At 41.9% G+C, this 16,154-nt stretch overlaps 1 protein-coding gene across 6 annotated transcripts in view; it reads right to left on the bottom strand.

Annotated features, from left to right (window-relative positions):
- Positions 1–8,961: 8,961 nt before the first annotated feature.
- P4HA2 (prolyl 4-hydroxylase subunit alpha 2) overlaps positions 8,962–16,154 on the bottom strand; it is a 33,995-nt gene continuing 26,802 nt past the window's right edge. For 3 of the 6 annotated variants that reach the window (XM_060636194.2, XM_060636198.2, XM_060636195.2), the window contains exons 12-16: positions 14,118–14,171; positions 13,489–13,554; positions 11,635–11,703; positions 11,142–11,238; positions 8,962–9,439 (exon numbers count right to left, since the gene is read on the bottom strand). In XM_060636194.2, the coding sequence (XP_060492177.1) occupies positions 9,369–9,439; positions 11,142–11,238; positions 11,635–11,703; positions 13,489–13,554; positions 14,118–14,171 (357 nt within the window). In that variant the 3' untranslated portion in view covers positions 8,962–9,368. Of the gene's footprint in view, positions 9,440–11,141; positions 11,239–11,634; positions 11,704–13,488; positions 13,555–13,603; positions 14,008–14,117; positions 14,172–16,154 lie in introns of those variants that run through there. The other 3 variants (XM_060636201.2, XM_060636199.2, XR_009611122.2) reach the window with 3 other exon arrangements.

Here is a 16,154-nt window from a genome sequence, read left to right as displayed (position 1 = left end):
GAAAAACAAAGCAGGGAAAAGAGAAGGGAAATGAGTGAAAAATTCCTTCCTAGTAGTCATTAGTCCCCTGAATAAGGCCTTTTCTATAAAGTGGTATTTGATCGGCCTGAAGGGAATGAGGGCAGTAACAACCTAGGAGAACATCCCAGGAGGAGGGACTAGCAAACAAAATAGCGCTGAAGAAGGTAGTGTGGCAGGGGCAGAGGCATCAGGAAGGGTGATAGATGCCAACGCAGGGTCTCCCGGACCTGATAAGGATCGGAGGTGTCCACCGGCGATCATCGTGACACGGGACTGCCGGTGTGTGATCCCGAGTCACCACTGCAAAACCAGCGGCCGGAGTGACAAGTCGGGCGTTGGAGGAACAGTAACATTGGACCAAGAAACAGGCAGCTCTCTCAACCACATAACGTAATTATGTTTAGGGGTGCCAGATCATATATGGGATGCCCAGCTAAATTTGAAGTTCTCACAGGCAACGAATAATTTTGTGGCGTATAGCTCATGCAAAATTACTCGTTGTTTATCTGAAATTAAAGTTTAACTGGGTGCCCTGTATTTTTATTTGCTAAGGCTGGCAGCAGAAACGCTACAATTCACACGCGAGCTTTGGAAACTTAGGAACAGTACCGCGCCAATCATTGGAGCCTGAGGCAAAAGAAACATCTGCCTCTTACATAGGTGTGTGTTAATGTTTATTGTTCTTAAAGATTAAATACTGAAGAACTGTAAAGTTGGTATATTAAAATTCACGTTATTTTAAATATTTTTATTTATACCCAAATATTTTAAATATTTTTATTTATACCCAAAGTTTAAAAATATATGGAAGCTTGGGGCGCCTGGGTGGCTCAGTCGGTTGAGCGTCTGACTTCACCCAGGTCATGATCTCACAGTCCGTGAGTGAGTTCGAGCCCCGCGTCGGGCTCTGTGCTGACAGCTCAGAGCCTGGAGCTTGCTTCAGATTCTGTGTCTCCCTCTCTCTCTGACCCTCCCTCGTTCATGCTCTGTCTCTCTCTGTCTCAAAAATAAATAAACATTTAAAAATATATATATGGAAGCTCATAAATAAAATTTTTAACATTTACTTTTCTTGACCAAGTCCAAATCTAAATAATTTTTAATTAACATTAGTTTATTGAGACTTATTTTGTAGGATGCCACCACTGTGACTGGTAGTGTTTTAAAAAAATTTCCCTAGACCACATCTATATTTGGATAGGATTCCACCAAGAATGATTTGTGAATCTGTTTTACAGGATCCAAATACACTCCTGATTTTTTATTACAAAATTGCTGCCTAAAACTACATCAGATGGAAATTTCCACAGGATTTAAATAATCGGACTACTATTTAAGAGGTTGTGTTTTGTAAATCAGATGTATTCATAGAAAATAACTGTTCTCCATAGAAAATAACAGTTCCCCAATTTGAAATATTTGAAGACGTCTCCATTTTTAGAACATCCATGATCTCTTTAATTTCTATTTGATAAACACATTTCCTATAGTAGTTGATACACTCATCAGGTGGTTTGTACATTTCCAGTCTCTTCATTTTCAAGTTCAGGACATATATTCTTATCTCTTGCTAATATTTTACATTAATCAAACATACTTTCAGAGTTACTTACTCTTATTTGTTACAAACAAAAGGATAGACCTTCTCTTAAGCTAGCAATGCAGCGTTGTATATCGTCATGGGTTTTTTTATTGTAAACCTTTAACTTTTTCTAAATATCATCACATACAGATAAAATGCATAGGGGCGCCTGGGTGGCTCAGTCCGTTAAGCGTCTGACTTCAGCTCAGGTCAGGATCTCACGGTTCCTGAGTTCTAGCCCGGCGTCGGGCTCTGTGCTGACAGCTCGGAGCCTGGAGTCCGCTTCGGATTCTGTGTCCCCCCTCTCTCTGTGCCCCTCCCTCGCTCACACTTTGTCTCTCTCAAATATAAACATTAAAAAATGCATAAAAATTTGTAATCTCTTACATCAATGTGCTTTCTATTTCAGCATATTTTGTCATTTAATGTTCTTTTAACAGATATCTGTTATTTGTGTGAAATACTTTGATTGCATTTGAACTTGATGCCCCTTAGGATTCATGTGAGTGTTTTAATGTAGTTTTTAGAACAGGCATAATATTCTACCTGCTCATCGAAGTCACAAAATACATGTATATCCTTTGTCCAATACTAAAACTGGTTATATTGGAATTCCTTGAAAACAGCATTTTTTCACATTAAATTATTTCATGAGGTGAACAAGGAACAAATTTGGCATAATTATTTGGGCAAATAGTGGCTTGTATACTCTTGTATAGACACCCGCTATATTTGTTCCACTATCATGATCCTGGCTTCCAAGGTTTTTTTGTCAATACTTTTTCCAGTTTAAGAATTTTATTAGCTAGCCTATATCCTTTTATCTCTTCAATAAAATAAAATAAAACTTTCGTCTATTGTTAAGACATTCTTAATGCAAACGTATTTAATAACATAACATACTTGGGGTGCCTGGGAGGCTCAGTAGGTTAAGCATCCAACTTTTTTTTTTTAATGTTTATATATTTTTGAGAGAGAGAGACAGAGAGCACAAGCAGGGGGAGAGGCAGAGAGAGTGGGGGAGACACAGAATCTGAAGCAGGCTCCAGGCTCCTAGCTAACCCTGGGCAGACCCTGACCTGGGGTTCAAACCCATGAACCATGAGATCATAACCTGAGTGGAGTCGGACACTTACCGACTCTTGATTTCGGCTCAGGTCATGATCTCACAGTTGCTGAGATCGAGCCCCTCATTGGACTTTGCACTGACAGTGTGGGGCCTTCTTGGGATGTTCTGTCTCTCTGTCTCTCTCTCTCTCTCTCTGTCTCTCTCTCTCCCCCTCCCGTGCACACACACACTCTGTCTCACTCTCCTAAAATAAATAAATAAGCTTAAAAAAAAAAATCTGGCACACTTGTTCATGATGGCTACATCTGGCATACAAAGAGTAAGTTAAAGTATTTCACTCACTTTATTCCCAATAGTGTTTCAAATCTAACATGATTTCCTAGTAACACTATATGTTCCCCTAAAATTCCTATGTTGAAGTCCTAATCTCCAGTACTCTGGAATGCAGTGCAACTGTATTTGGACTTAGGGCCTTAAAGAGGTAATAAAGGTAATATGAGATCATTATCAGCGGGCCCTAAACATGACTAGTGTCCTTTTAAGAGTTTAGGCCATAGACAACACACAGACCAAGGGATGTCCAGAATAAGGACATAGTAAGCAAGTGTCCACTTGCAAGCAAAATAGCGAAACTTCAGAAGTAAACGAACTTTCCCACGCCTTGATCTTGGACTTTTAGCTTCCAGAAATGTGAGAAAATGTCTACTGTTTAAGCCACTTAATCTGTGATGTTTTATTATGACAGCCCTAGGAAACATACAAGTTATAAATTTATATTGAATTTTATTAGACAAATAAGGCACAGATTCCCTTTTAGGATAGCTACATCACATATAATAAGTTCAGTTAAATTAAGAAACATAGTAATTGGTTTTTCAACATTTAGTATCTGTTTAACCTGGAAACTAAAACAATGTCTAAAGTATAACTGACAGAAGTCTGGAATGGAAGTAAAAGGACATGTTATTGTGACCAGCTGTTTGGTCAAACACTAGTCTAGATCTTTATCTCACATATTAGACTGTCAGACATACAGCCTTAGGCTTACGCAACAAAAAAGAGGTTTATGTTACTAGGCAATGAGAGGGCTATAAATAATAGAACTATCAAAAAGTAGCAAAGGGAGTGTGAGATGTAATGAAGGATAGTGAATATAGCTACATAATCATCTTTCAAATTTACAAAGTGTTAAAATCAAGAGACATGTACTTTGTAAGTATATGGTTTACAGTCAGAAAAATTAAAAAGAGACTATGGATAGAGGTTCCTCTAGGAAGGATACAAGAAGAAAGCAGTAGGGTGGGGAAGAATTATTCATGGTAAGCTCATGTTCTTTAATTTTAAAGCCATATGCATGTATTTTTAACTGGGATGGCAGAGAAAGCAAATCTTTACGTGTGCTTCAAGATCCAGATCTAACGTGGCCTACTGTAGTGGCAGCTTCCTGGTTAAATTAGTCACTCTTCTGTTATGCAAGCACTTGGTTCTGTTATCATGCCTCTCCTATTTCACACATCTATTTAAGAATGCCTTCCATTACTCCAAATTATTTAAAGTTAAAAGCAGTATTTATCTTTATTTCCATATCAGATCTTTAATAACTGTTGAATCGATGAAAAATATGAATTACTTTGAGTAAAAGCTTTGGGAAGCTACCAGATCAGGATTTGATTCCCAGGCTTTTCACTTAGCGTCAGTGAAATCTCATGGGACCTCAGGTGTCTTACCTAACCTTTATGACCTCCAGCTTGTTAGTTAAAAGTTGTGAGTTTAGTGGCACCTGGGTGGCTCAGTTGATTAAGCATCCAACTTCACCTAGGTCATGATCTCATGATTCCTGAGTCTGAGCCCCGCATTGGGCTCTGTGCTGACAGTTCGGAGCCTGGAGCCTGCTTTGGATTCTGTGTCTCCCTCTTCCTCTCTGCCCCTCCCCCGCCTAAAAAAAAAAAAACAAGAAAAAACCACTGAAACAAAAAAAATTTTTCTAAAGTTGTGAGTTTGAAATACCAGACTGTAACATCCCAACAGTTGGGCATACTAAAACGCCCAACTCTTTGGTGCCATAGTGAACATGTTAATGCTAAACTAAGTAGGTTAATAAAATTACTGAAAACAGTTCCCTGTCTCTAATGTTATCCTTTATTTGTTTCTAAGACCACAGTGGGATTGATAAGTAGGCACCAACACATAACAGATTCCTTAACGGTTGATTTCATGCTTACTGCAGGAAATGCTCAAAAGCAATGTGGAACATCTTGTTATGCTATATAACAAAGGAAGATACCAAAGACAAGTTTTTCTGTATCTGTGTTTTATTTCACATGAAACAAATTTTAAAAACTCAAGAGAACAAGAGACTTCCACTCCCAGTTAAGATGGAGTAGCATCTGGTAGATCAACTTTCAGGTCAAATGTAACAATGAAAACTGGATAAAATCTCCTAAAAATCTGTTTTAAGGCATCAAAGGACTGCTGAAACAAAAAAGACTTGAGCATGAAGATCCCAGGGAAGAATGAATCTCAAGCCGGTGAGCCAAAAGTCCATAGCCTCTTTTATCCTTAGATCATGTTCTGATTGTAGGCATGGGGCAAAGACTGAGAACACGGATAAACGACACAAGTAATGGGCAGGTGCTAACAGGCAGAGAAACCATCAGAGGTCTTGTCAGTGTTAAGGGGTATTGAAAGGCAAAACCTAGACTGTAATTTGTTGGGATATTGAATGGAAGGGAGAGATGAAGAGTTTAGTCAACCACTCAGCCTGTTAACTCAGTAAGACATTTTCTGAATTCTGAAGGTGTGCAGAATGGAAAGTTAAGAAGCAAAAAAGCCTCTAAAAAGAAAAAATTTTGCAGCAATATCTAGATACTAAAGATACAAGGATTGAGCTTCAAAACTGCCAGAGGGACAGATCCAGTGAACACTCTGGGCTCTCAATTGGAAAACCCCTGGAAGACTAATATATAAGAGGGGGAAATGAAGGTAAATCAGAGGTAGAGTAAACAAAAATGCAAATTAGCCTTAATCAAGTTGGCTCAGACTCTGATTAGATTAAGATGATCAATCCCCACTCTGCCTAGAAAAAGGAAAACAATGAATCCATTATGTAGCAGGTTGTCACCATCCAGAGCCTCTATAATTTGTCTAGCATCCAGTCAAAATTATCAGTCATACCAACAGAGGGGGAAAAGGATCCACAGAAAATTTATATCATGGAATTAACAGAGAAGAACTTTTAAGTAAGTGATTCATTAGTCCAAAAAAAATGAGTAAAACAAAAGACAAATTCCCCAGAGAATTAGAATCTATTAAAAGTAATTGAATGGATACATATTCTAGAACAAAAAAATGTTAAGAACTAAAATTAACTAAATAGATGAGGTTAGCCGAAGAGATAAATGAATTAGAAGACAGGTCAACAGAAAATATTTACTCTGAAACACAAGTGGGAAAAGGATGGGAGGTATGAAAGCTTAAACTGAAAAGTTCTATCATTCAGATTATTGGAATCCCAGAGGAAACACACACACACACACACACACACACACACACACACACACACAAATGAGACAGAAATAATTCTTGAATAATAACTGAGAAATTTCCAAAACTAAAGATGACCCACAAATTCAAGAAACTCTGTAAACTCTAAGCCAGAAAATAACAAAAAGAAATCACACTAGGCAAGTCATAGTAAAACTACTGAAAACCATAACAAAGAAAACTTTAAAAGCAGGTGGGAGGGGATGAGGAAGAAATTACCTTCAAAGGAGCATCAAAAGGACAAGACAGCTGAATTTTCAACAGAAATGGTGTAGGCATGCCTATAATGGAATCACATCTTTAAGCTGTTTAAAGAAAAACATGTAAATGAATTTAATAGAAAACAGAATAAACTGGAAAACAGTTGTAAAATTTACCCCCAAATACAGCATAGTTTTAAAAATATATGAAAGCAGTTTAAGAACTAAAAAAAAGTATGGTATAATCTAATTTACTTTTAATCCAAGTTCCAGAAAGGAACGTAGAAAATATTGAAAGAGAAAATGGTTTAATAACTTTCTAAAACTGATTGAAGATAATATTGTACACATTCAAGCATTCAAGAAGCCCAAAGAATGTCAAACAGTGGAAAAAACACACCTAGCATGACAATAATTTTTCTGTTCTCAGCACTGAGGGAATCTTTTTTTTTTTTTTAAGTAGGCTCCATGCCCAGCATGGAGCCCAACGTGAAGCTTGAACTCATGACCTGACGACAGATCAAGACCTGAGCTGAGATCAAGAGCTAGACGTTCAACCAGATGAGCCACCCAGGTGCCCCTCTAAGTGAATCTTTCTATACTCTGCTGTTATATTGGAGTTGCAACTCCGTAAATTCCATTTCCCATATTCCCTTACCAGCTGGCATCCTGTTAGGATCTGCCAATGGAAGGCACTAGAAGATTAAATGGCACTAGATAAGTAGCAACTGCCCAAACCCAGCAATTTTTTTTGCATGAGAGACAGTTTTATATATTAAGCCACTGAGACTGAGAGGTTATATTATTACTGTAGGTAGCATAAGCCTATTCTATCCTAACAAAATATAAAAAAGAATCTTTTTAAGAAGACCCTTGCACCAACAAAAATAAAATGTAAGTATGTGAGAGGCATAAATGTAAAAGACAAGGCTATAAAAGATTTTGGAAAAGAATACAGGAAATACCTTCATCATTTTGGGGAACAAAAGAATTTCTCAAACAAGATATAAAAAGCATAAATCAAAAAGTAAAAGCTTGGGGCGCCTGGGTGGCTTGGTCGGTTAAGCGTCTGACTTCGGCTCAGGTCATGATCTCACGGTCCGTGAGTTCGAGCCCCGCGTCGGGCTCTGTGCTGACAGCTCAGAGCCTGGAGCCTGTTTCAGATTCTGTGTCTCCCTCTCTCTCTGCCCCTCCCCCGTTCATGCTCTGTCTCTCTCTGTCTCAAAAATAAATAAACGTTAAAAAAAAAATTAAAAAAAAAAAGTAAAAGCTTGATAAATGTGGTGTAAAAATTGAGAACTTCTCTTCATCAGAAGACAAAACTAAGAGTGATACGACAAACTAGAAAAAGGAAGATATTTTGCAAAATGTATAAGCATCAAAGAACTTATGTCTATAATATACTAAAAATTCCAGTGAATCAGTAAGAAAAAGACTTGAAAAACATAAACATGAGGACTAACAAGAAAGTGTTCAATATCATTAATGATGCTAAAATAGACAATACTATGCATGTAACAAGTTACCTAAAATGCACAAGTAGGACATTACCAGGTATCGGAGAAGGCTGGGATAACAAGAACTCTCATTCACTCCTAATGAGAATGTGCATAATCACTCTGGAATACATTATATGGTAAAGTTGAAGACTAACTAGTAAGATTCCATACTTCAACTGCTAGATACATATTCTGTGTGCACAAATGTGTTTATGTGTACCAGGAATCATGTATAAATATGCAAATGGCAGTATTATTCATAGTATACAAAGTGAAACCTTCTCAAATATCTATCAACAGTATATTGGCTATATTATGTACTGTCTGTCCTACAATATACATTAAAAAACTGAGTCAACTCTACATATTAAAACAAACTACAGCTACACAACAGCATGAATACTAAAAACAACTGTCAAACAAAAGAAGGCAAAAGCCCCAAAAATACATGGATTCCATTTACAAAAAGTACAAAATCAGGGGAAAAAAATAACTACCTATTTAGGGATGTAGACATAGGTAGTAAAATTACAAAGACAAGCAAAGGAATAAGTACCATAAACCACGAGACAATGGTTACCACAAAGGTACTGAAAGCAGGACAGGAGATTTGATCCAGAACAGGCTCACAAGGGGCTCCTGAGGTGCAGATTTGAAAATGATCTCTTCTCTAACCCAGGTGGTGGTCAGCTGGGTGCTCACACTCACCTTCATATTTTTTAAACTGTACATCTGTGTTTTGTGAACAATTCTGTGTATGTATCTCAAAATTTTTAAATAAGAAATTTCAATTTATAACAGCCAGTCATGAACACACATGATTTCTATGTTCTCTGGGAGTCAAGGAGAGACTATGTTCCCTCACTTTCCAAAAAGGATACTGAAGCTTGGAAATGTAAGTGTTGAAACCATATCTAGAACCCGTGGTCAAGGTTTTGCCATTCAAGTATACACTTACCCAGATTCCACCTACACAGAGGAGATGCACAGGAAATAGTGAACTCGGTATAAGCTCACCCACCTTAAAAAATACTCAGAATAAGGCTCTTTAAGGCTTCTGGCAGGGACATTTTATTTTTTGGTTAAAGCCACATTGATAGAAATGCCATAAAAACAAATATGTAAACAAGGTATCAAAACTTTGGTTCACTAAAACACCTCACACCTAAAACATCTGAGGTACAAAGGCACCTTGCTAGGTGCTAGACAGCCTGACTCTGCTGTAGCCACTCTGACTCAAACTCTGTGGCCAGAGGTGGCACAGGCCAACCAGAAAGGTTGGGACCCAGGTCACCGAGAACCCTCCTCAGTCGGCTCTCCCTTTGGTCCAGACAAACATTCACTCCAACTAAGATCCAAGTGACAAGGCCTGGAACATACAAAGGTGTCTGTCATGTTGAACTTGAGGATGACATAGGCTGTGGGGCCAGGAAGGAGAAGGGCAGAAAACAAAGTCAGTCAACTTCTGTTGATCCACACGGCCTCAAGAATTCCTGTCCTCGTTCATGGAACCACTTATTGGAGACTGTGAACAGAAATAAAGTTATGTTAACAATCCTGTTGATTAGTTTAGCATCCAAAATTAATGACTCCTTCATGATGACTCCAGGATTGGGGCCTGATAATCAAACATGAGTAAGACATGCTGTCATACTCGAGTTGCTCATGAGCTGGTAAGGAAGACCTATATGAAAAGATTAATCGTACAAATGTCTGCCAGTGATAAAAGATGGGTATGTGTATGCTGCCATGGAAACTGAGCCAAAGGCTATCCATCTAACCATGTGAGGGAAGAGGAGACCCAGGGCTGGGACATGAAGCTGAACAGGAGTTATCCAGGGCAGATGATGGACATAGCAGATGACTCCTATATCAAAGGGTCCAAGAAGGGGGAACAGGACAAGAAAAACATCAAGGCATGAACCACCTTGGTGTCAAGGACCTCAAGCAGCTTGGTATTACTGGGATGGAACTGAGATACAGAAGCTAAGGATGAGGAAGACCATCAGGACTATGGGTGCCTGGACATCAACCTCAGGACCTGGGGGCCAGCAGATCCAATCTGTGTGCTGTGGGTAGCAGAGTAGCAGAGCTGGTGCTAACACTGCCTGTCACCTAGAGCTGTGTCCCAAATGCACCTAAAGCTGTGTCCTTAATACATACTACTGAAGTCAGAGAGCTTTTGAATTAAAGTACAAGATATACTTAGTTGAAAAAAAGCAAATTGCCTATAAAGCTTAGAGTGATAAACAGCAATCTCCTACCCACCCCCTCTCTGCCAAACTCCACTTCTAGAGGACATTCAATTCCTTTAGTTGTTTCTTCTGATATTCTGCCACTTATTTCTAAGTAGCATGCTTATAGTGCTATCTCTTGTCTTTCAATTTTGGAATTCTTTCATTCTATCCCTAAAACACATATATTTAGTGTCTTTTATCTTCCCAATAAAGTCACAAATTTTAATTAAATTAATATTCAGTGCCTACATTATGTCATATAAGTGTCACTTACACCTGAGCCACCTAGCAGTATATGCTGACATTTGTTGCACATTTTCTTTGCCCTTTCAGTCAGCAATTGCCCCATTTATTTTCTAATTGCTTAATTTTCTGCGAACCTACCACTAATATCCCCAACTTCTCCAGGACAATATAAACTCACGTCTTTGCAATCACTTCCTGTCATCCTCACTCAAGCCTCTCCCTGGCTCACCACAACTATTTCCAGAACAAAGCTCAAAGCTCAAGCTTTAGCCTGTGGTCCCAGCCTTGAGCCTCATCTCCTGGCCCCTGTGCCACAGGCCTCCTCTTATGCAAATGACAAAGGTGGCTGGTCCCCACACCTATGATGGTGGTTTTAGCCTTGCTTGCTTAGGACACTCCTTCCCCTCTGTGATTCCAGTTCTCCCCCACTGCTCCCTCACCCCTTGCCAGAGTCCATTCCTCTGGGGAGCCATCCTGGACCTACTATGCTTGTGCAGCTATTCTTCCTTGTGGCTTCTTCAGTTCTCTGGGCATCTCTGAGAGTATTCCCAACCACCTGTCCTGACACATAACCAGCATTGTGGTTAGTTACATGGCTGGATGAGACAACCACTTAGCAGGGGGAAAAAAAAAATCAAAAAGGAAGATAGCCTTGGCGTTGTAAAAATATGGCAGCAGGTATCTCCCAACTCAGAGTCTAAGGCTGACCATAAGAGCCCAGGCTGAGGCCACCAAGCCACTCACCCCACTTGCAGCCCACAAGCACGGGACAGGCAGCATGTCTCGTACGATAGTCACCTTCCCCACTCCGCAGGAGGTTATACCAGAATACAGCTGTGCCCTAGGAAAAGGAGACAGCCTGTCACACAATACCCACAGATACTGGGCTCAGTGACTTTACCCCAAATACCATAGACCCTCTCTGAGCAAAAACACCCTCACTTTCCTGCATACAAAGGGACAGGGCTCTGAGATTCCAGCAACAGACAAGCACCCCAGAAAGCATCCACCCTTCACGAGGGGGTGGATGCTTGATAACCCACCTTCCCCCAAAGGGACTTCCCTCCCTATCCATATCCCCAGATGGAAGCTGGAGCCCCAAGGTCAGAGTTCAGGCAGGAAGGGGCTAAGAACCCTCAGAGTAAGAGTCAAGCAGGCCAGAGAATGGAACTCAGAGGAGAAAGGAATAAGGTCTGAGCCGTGCTTCAACCTGTGACCCACAAGGGCTAGAACTCACCTTCTTAGGCCAAATGGCAGCCCCCAGATCAGGAAAAACAGTGGCACCGCCAGCTTCCACATCACTCATCTGAGAACAGAAGGCATATAGCTTGGCCTTTATACCCAAAGCTCTCAGAGCAACTGAGTCACAAAGGACACAAGAGTGCAGATTACCCTTCTCTGAGCAGGAGTGGCACTGCTTGAAGGCTCTGCTCTACAGCCAGTCAGCCACCCAAGAAAGGCTCTCCCCATGCACTACCCCTCCCTAAACCCTGCTTTAACCTGTGTGGTTCATCAGGACAGCTCCATGCCAAGGGCTCTTGAGAGCTGTAGCCCTGCAGGAGACCCACATCCTGGCCATCCTCAGATAGGAACAATCCCAGTCTGCACACGGAAAATGCCTGACTGACCTCCCCCACATCCCACCCTTGTATCCCCTTCCAGCCCGGGGCCATTCCTAAGGCACTTGTGCCCAGTGATCTGCCCTGACCCAGAGCTCCTTGCTGCTTCCAATACCATTGGTGGCCCCCACTGTGGGCTCTGTTTCTCTGGTTCTAGCAACACCCTAATCAGAATGGCACCTGCCATCAGAATGGCAGCCCTAAGGGCCAGCTAGGTGAGCAGGCAGAGTGAAGCTCTGCGGGCCCTGCTTTCTCCCAGTGACACCTCAAACTAAATGGACCACAGGCTCCACGGTGGGGAGACTACACTTGGGCCCGCAAAGCATGCCTCAACCCATGCCCATGCCAAGGCACCACCTCTCTTTCATCTGGCTGGCTTCCTTCAAGTTTTTTTGTCTATAATGTATTAACAGGTGGAGTAAAAAAAATATTTCCACAGGATGCATGCCAGACAGACTAAAGAGCACTCAACAGACATATGGTAAACGAATAAGATGAAAACCTTTGATGGCTTCCCATAGTGCTGGGGATCAAATCCAGGCTCTTTTCTAGAACCCAAAGGCCCTGTCAGTCTCAGAAGCCATTCTCTCTCACTAGCAACTCTCACCTCATGCACTGCCTCTGAGTCACAATAGCCTTCTTCCACTTTCCAACATCCCCAGCTCCTTTTCTCTTCCAGGTCTCCACACATTCACTCCTCTGCCAGGAAGCATGTTCCACCAACTAATTTCCACTCAACCTTCAAGTCTCCACAGACACATTACTCCCCAGTGAGGCTGTCTCTGAACCTCAGCTTTTTTAAGGCACTTATCACCATGGTAACTAAATAATTACTTCTATGTTTAAAGCAAGTCTCTCATATTAGACCATAAGCCCCACCAGAGGCCACACGTGTCCTGCTCACCAGCATGTTCATGGCCATCCCCGGGACATAATAAACATACACAAACACTTAAATGAGATACCAAAGGAAAAGATGGACCTCGGTTTCTGTGTCTAAGTTACTTGACAGTCTGTATGCCTCTTTAAAGTGGTTGCAAGCATAGGGGAAAGCAAACTGTTCCTCACGTGACAGGTAAACCCAATGGCATGTGGCTGGAGCACAGGCAGCAGGTGGGAGGCAGGCCACTGAGTTCTGGGTAAACAAAGGCAGCTTTCATTTAAAAGTGCCTCATGGCAGGCTCCCCACTCTGCCACCATGGAAAGAACACTCCAGGGCACTCACCTCAAAAGTTCTGACTAGCAGTGGGCCCATTAAAAAGGGTCAAGGACGTGAAAGTCATGGGTGTGGCTAAGCACACAGATGGGAACAAAGGTAAACTCTCTACTCCAGCCAAGAAGAGAGCTGAGGGCCAGAAGGCTCAGTCATTAAGCAACAGCTGGTGATATCAGGCCTCACAGAAATGAATGTAAGATAGCACTCTGGACCCAGTTTCCCCTGAAGACCCATAAGCTGCATGCATCATACTCACGTAGTTTAAGAACGTGGCCACACGGTTTCCCGTCCCTAAACGCTTGAAAGCATCTTGCTCATTTTTCTATAAAATTAAGTGAGAATGAACAGGTGGACCTGGCCCGAATACTTACATAGTTAAGAAACGTCGCTAACCTATTCCCCTCCGTTTTGAGGCCGCTGTCAAAAGGTCGCTGCAACAAACAACAACTTTCACACACGTTTGCAGATGATTCCACCCCCCACTCACAGGACCGGGGCCAAAAGGATCAAGGAAGGGCACTCAGCATGTATTCCATATATCAGCCTGGACCATGGACCATCACTGCAAAGGAAACCCTGACTGGGGCACAGGGGAAGGGGGGCAGGAACAGCTTTCACTAAGACCTAGTGAGGTTCTATGCTTTACAATCATGGTAAAGTGGCAGTTGGGGCAGGGGGAATACTCCCCACATCACAGGGAAACAGCCAGGCTGCACTGGGCTCCACAGGTCCCATGCTTCCAGATTTGGACTTCTCCAGTAACAAACAGGTGGTCCTGGTAAGGCAGGGGGGCCTGATGTAGAGGTTGAAGTGCTCCTAGAAGCTCCAGCTTTCTCTCACCAGCTGGAGCAGGGCCTCTGAAAGCACCTGTGGTCTGGGCCTTACCCTAGAGAAGTCAAAGTGTGGCTCGTATTGTCCTCCCATTCCATAATTAGCAACCTGGTGGGAAAGAACAGCGTTGGACCTTGTCAGCAACATGAACGGTCCTGGAGCAGGCCCTCTCCCCAGGGATACTATCTCCCCCTAACAGCTAAAACAACCTGAACCTCCAAGTGCACCCTCTCTAACTATACCCTGCCAGCACTGGCAGAAAAAAAACTAAATGTGTCCACAGCTGTGTCCAATCGTCAGGCTGCAGCACAAATGTGCTTTCCCAACACAACAGGATAGGCCACTGGGAAGAAGCTATGGGCTTCGGGGACACTCAGATGTCAGCAGACAGAGATTTCCTTGAGGTAGGCTCTGGCCTGGGCCCTACATGATTGCGAGATAAGAAGAAGGTAATCCAGAGGAAAGCCAACAAGAAACTCAAGACAGGGAATTTCTTTTTACGCTAGTTTGGGAGTGACTCGGTGCCTGACACTGCTCCTGCCCCCACTGTGTCACTGTGTACCAGTTGCTGTTCCTAGTCAAAGTGAGCAGGGCAAACGTACCTGACTCCCCTCTCTCAGCAGTTCCCTGTACAGAGTAGCTCTGTATCCAAGTGAAACAGCAGGACATGGGCAGCCAGCTGCAGTGTGGCCAATGACTGCTGCTCTACCACGGTGACCCCTGTGGGAGTCTGGACCTGGACTAGGACCTGAGCCATCTTAGCTTCAGCAACTACCAGATGTCATTATAGCAAAACCTTGGAATGCAAATAACTTCTGCAAGTGTTCCACAAGACGAGCAAACGTTTCTAATAAATTTCAACTTGATAACAAGTGATGTCTTGCGATATGAGCAGTACGTGACACCCAATAATACATAATCACAAGTGAGCCAATGGTTCTTGAAATTCGCCTTGATATACAAACGCTTTGGATTATAAGCATGTTTCCGGGATGAATTATGCTCACGAACCAAGGTTTTACTGTAATTAGATTATGAACTGTAAATACCTGACTGAACAGTTTATCACCACAATGTAAGTCCTAAGTCACAAACGTTTATTTTAGCCACAGTAGCCAGATTGATAGACAAAGTTCAAGAAGAAGCATATAATTTGTCATGGAAGCTGACAGATCAAGTGGTACCACCAATGTCCATCTGGGAGCATTTGGCTACTGTCTCTTACTGAAACCCTAAAAACCTCTAGGGCACAGCTATTAGTCTTTAGGAAGTTGGCATTTTCTGCATATCCTTTTTGGTGATTCCAAGAGTCAGATGTGAGATACTCCAAGATTGTCAATAATAGAGACCTACAGACATGCGGGAGAGAGAAGGAGGTACTTTTCAAGAGAGGAAATCTTCCTACTGGAAAAGAAAATATATATCAAATGTGAGGAAGGGCAGAATTTGGACAGCATGATTTTCAGTGTCCAAAGAAATAAAATTTGATAAACAATCAGGGGATGAAAATATGCTGTCATACGCTGCCTCGGCCTGCAAGATTCCTGTACCAGAAATACCGGGAAATCCTGTCAACAGTGCAAGGAGGCCTGGTTCAGCCAGTGGCCCAAAGGCTGAAGGTGCATGTAAGGAGGGAAGTGCTACAGTTGTTGATAAAATATTACAAACACTTTCTTTGGGTCCAGTTTCGCTGGGAACTTGAAAGAAAATTTTAAATATGACTGTGATTACTGTAGCTATGCACTCTGCAAAATTTGATCACTGCTTGCTGTTGGAACTGCAGTGTATGACTGCATTTTCCAATACTCCCCCTTGCTGGATAGGATGGCTTAAGCTTGCAGCTGGATAGGATGGAGTGAAAGAAGCTGCATTATTTTAACGGACTCATCTTTTTACAGTTCAATCATGGTGCTGATGCTATTGTGTCTACACAACTTAATACTGTCCCCAAAGAGCAAGTGTCATGGGAGCTTCTGGATTTGCAATCAAATTCACCATCTGGGCAAACTCCAGGCCCAAACTCACAACTTTAATAACTAGCAACCGTACATCAAAACTGATTCTTGGGGTGTCTAGGTGGCTCAGTCAATT

The sequence above is a fragment of the Panthera onca genome, chromosome A1 (assembly GCF_046562875.1).
Source record: "Panthera onca isolate mPanOnc1 chromosome A1, mPanOnc1 haplotype 2, whole genome shotgun sequence".
Taxonomy (NCBI): domain Eukaryota; kingdom Metazoa; phylum Chordata; class Mammalia; order Carnivora; family Felidae; genus Panthera; species Panthera onca.
Note: the sequence above shows the minus strand (reverse complement) of the source record. Positions and strands in the feature narration are given on the sequence as shown.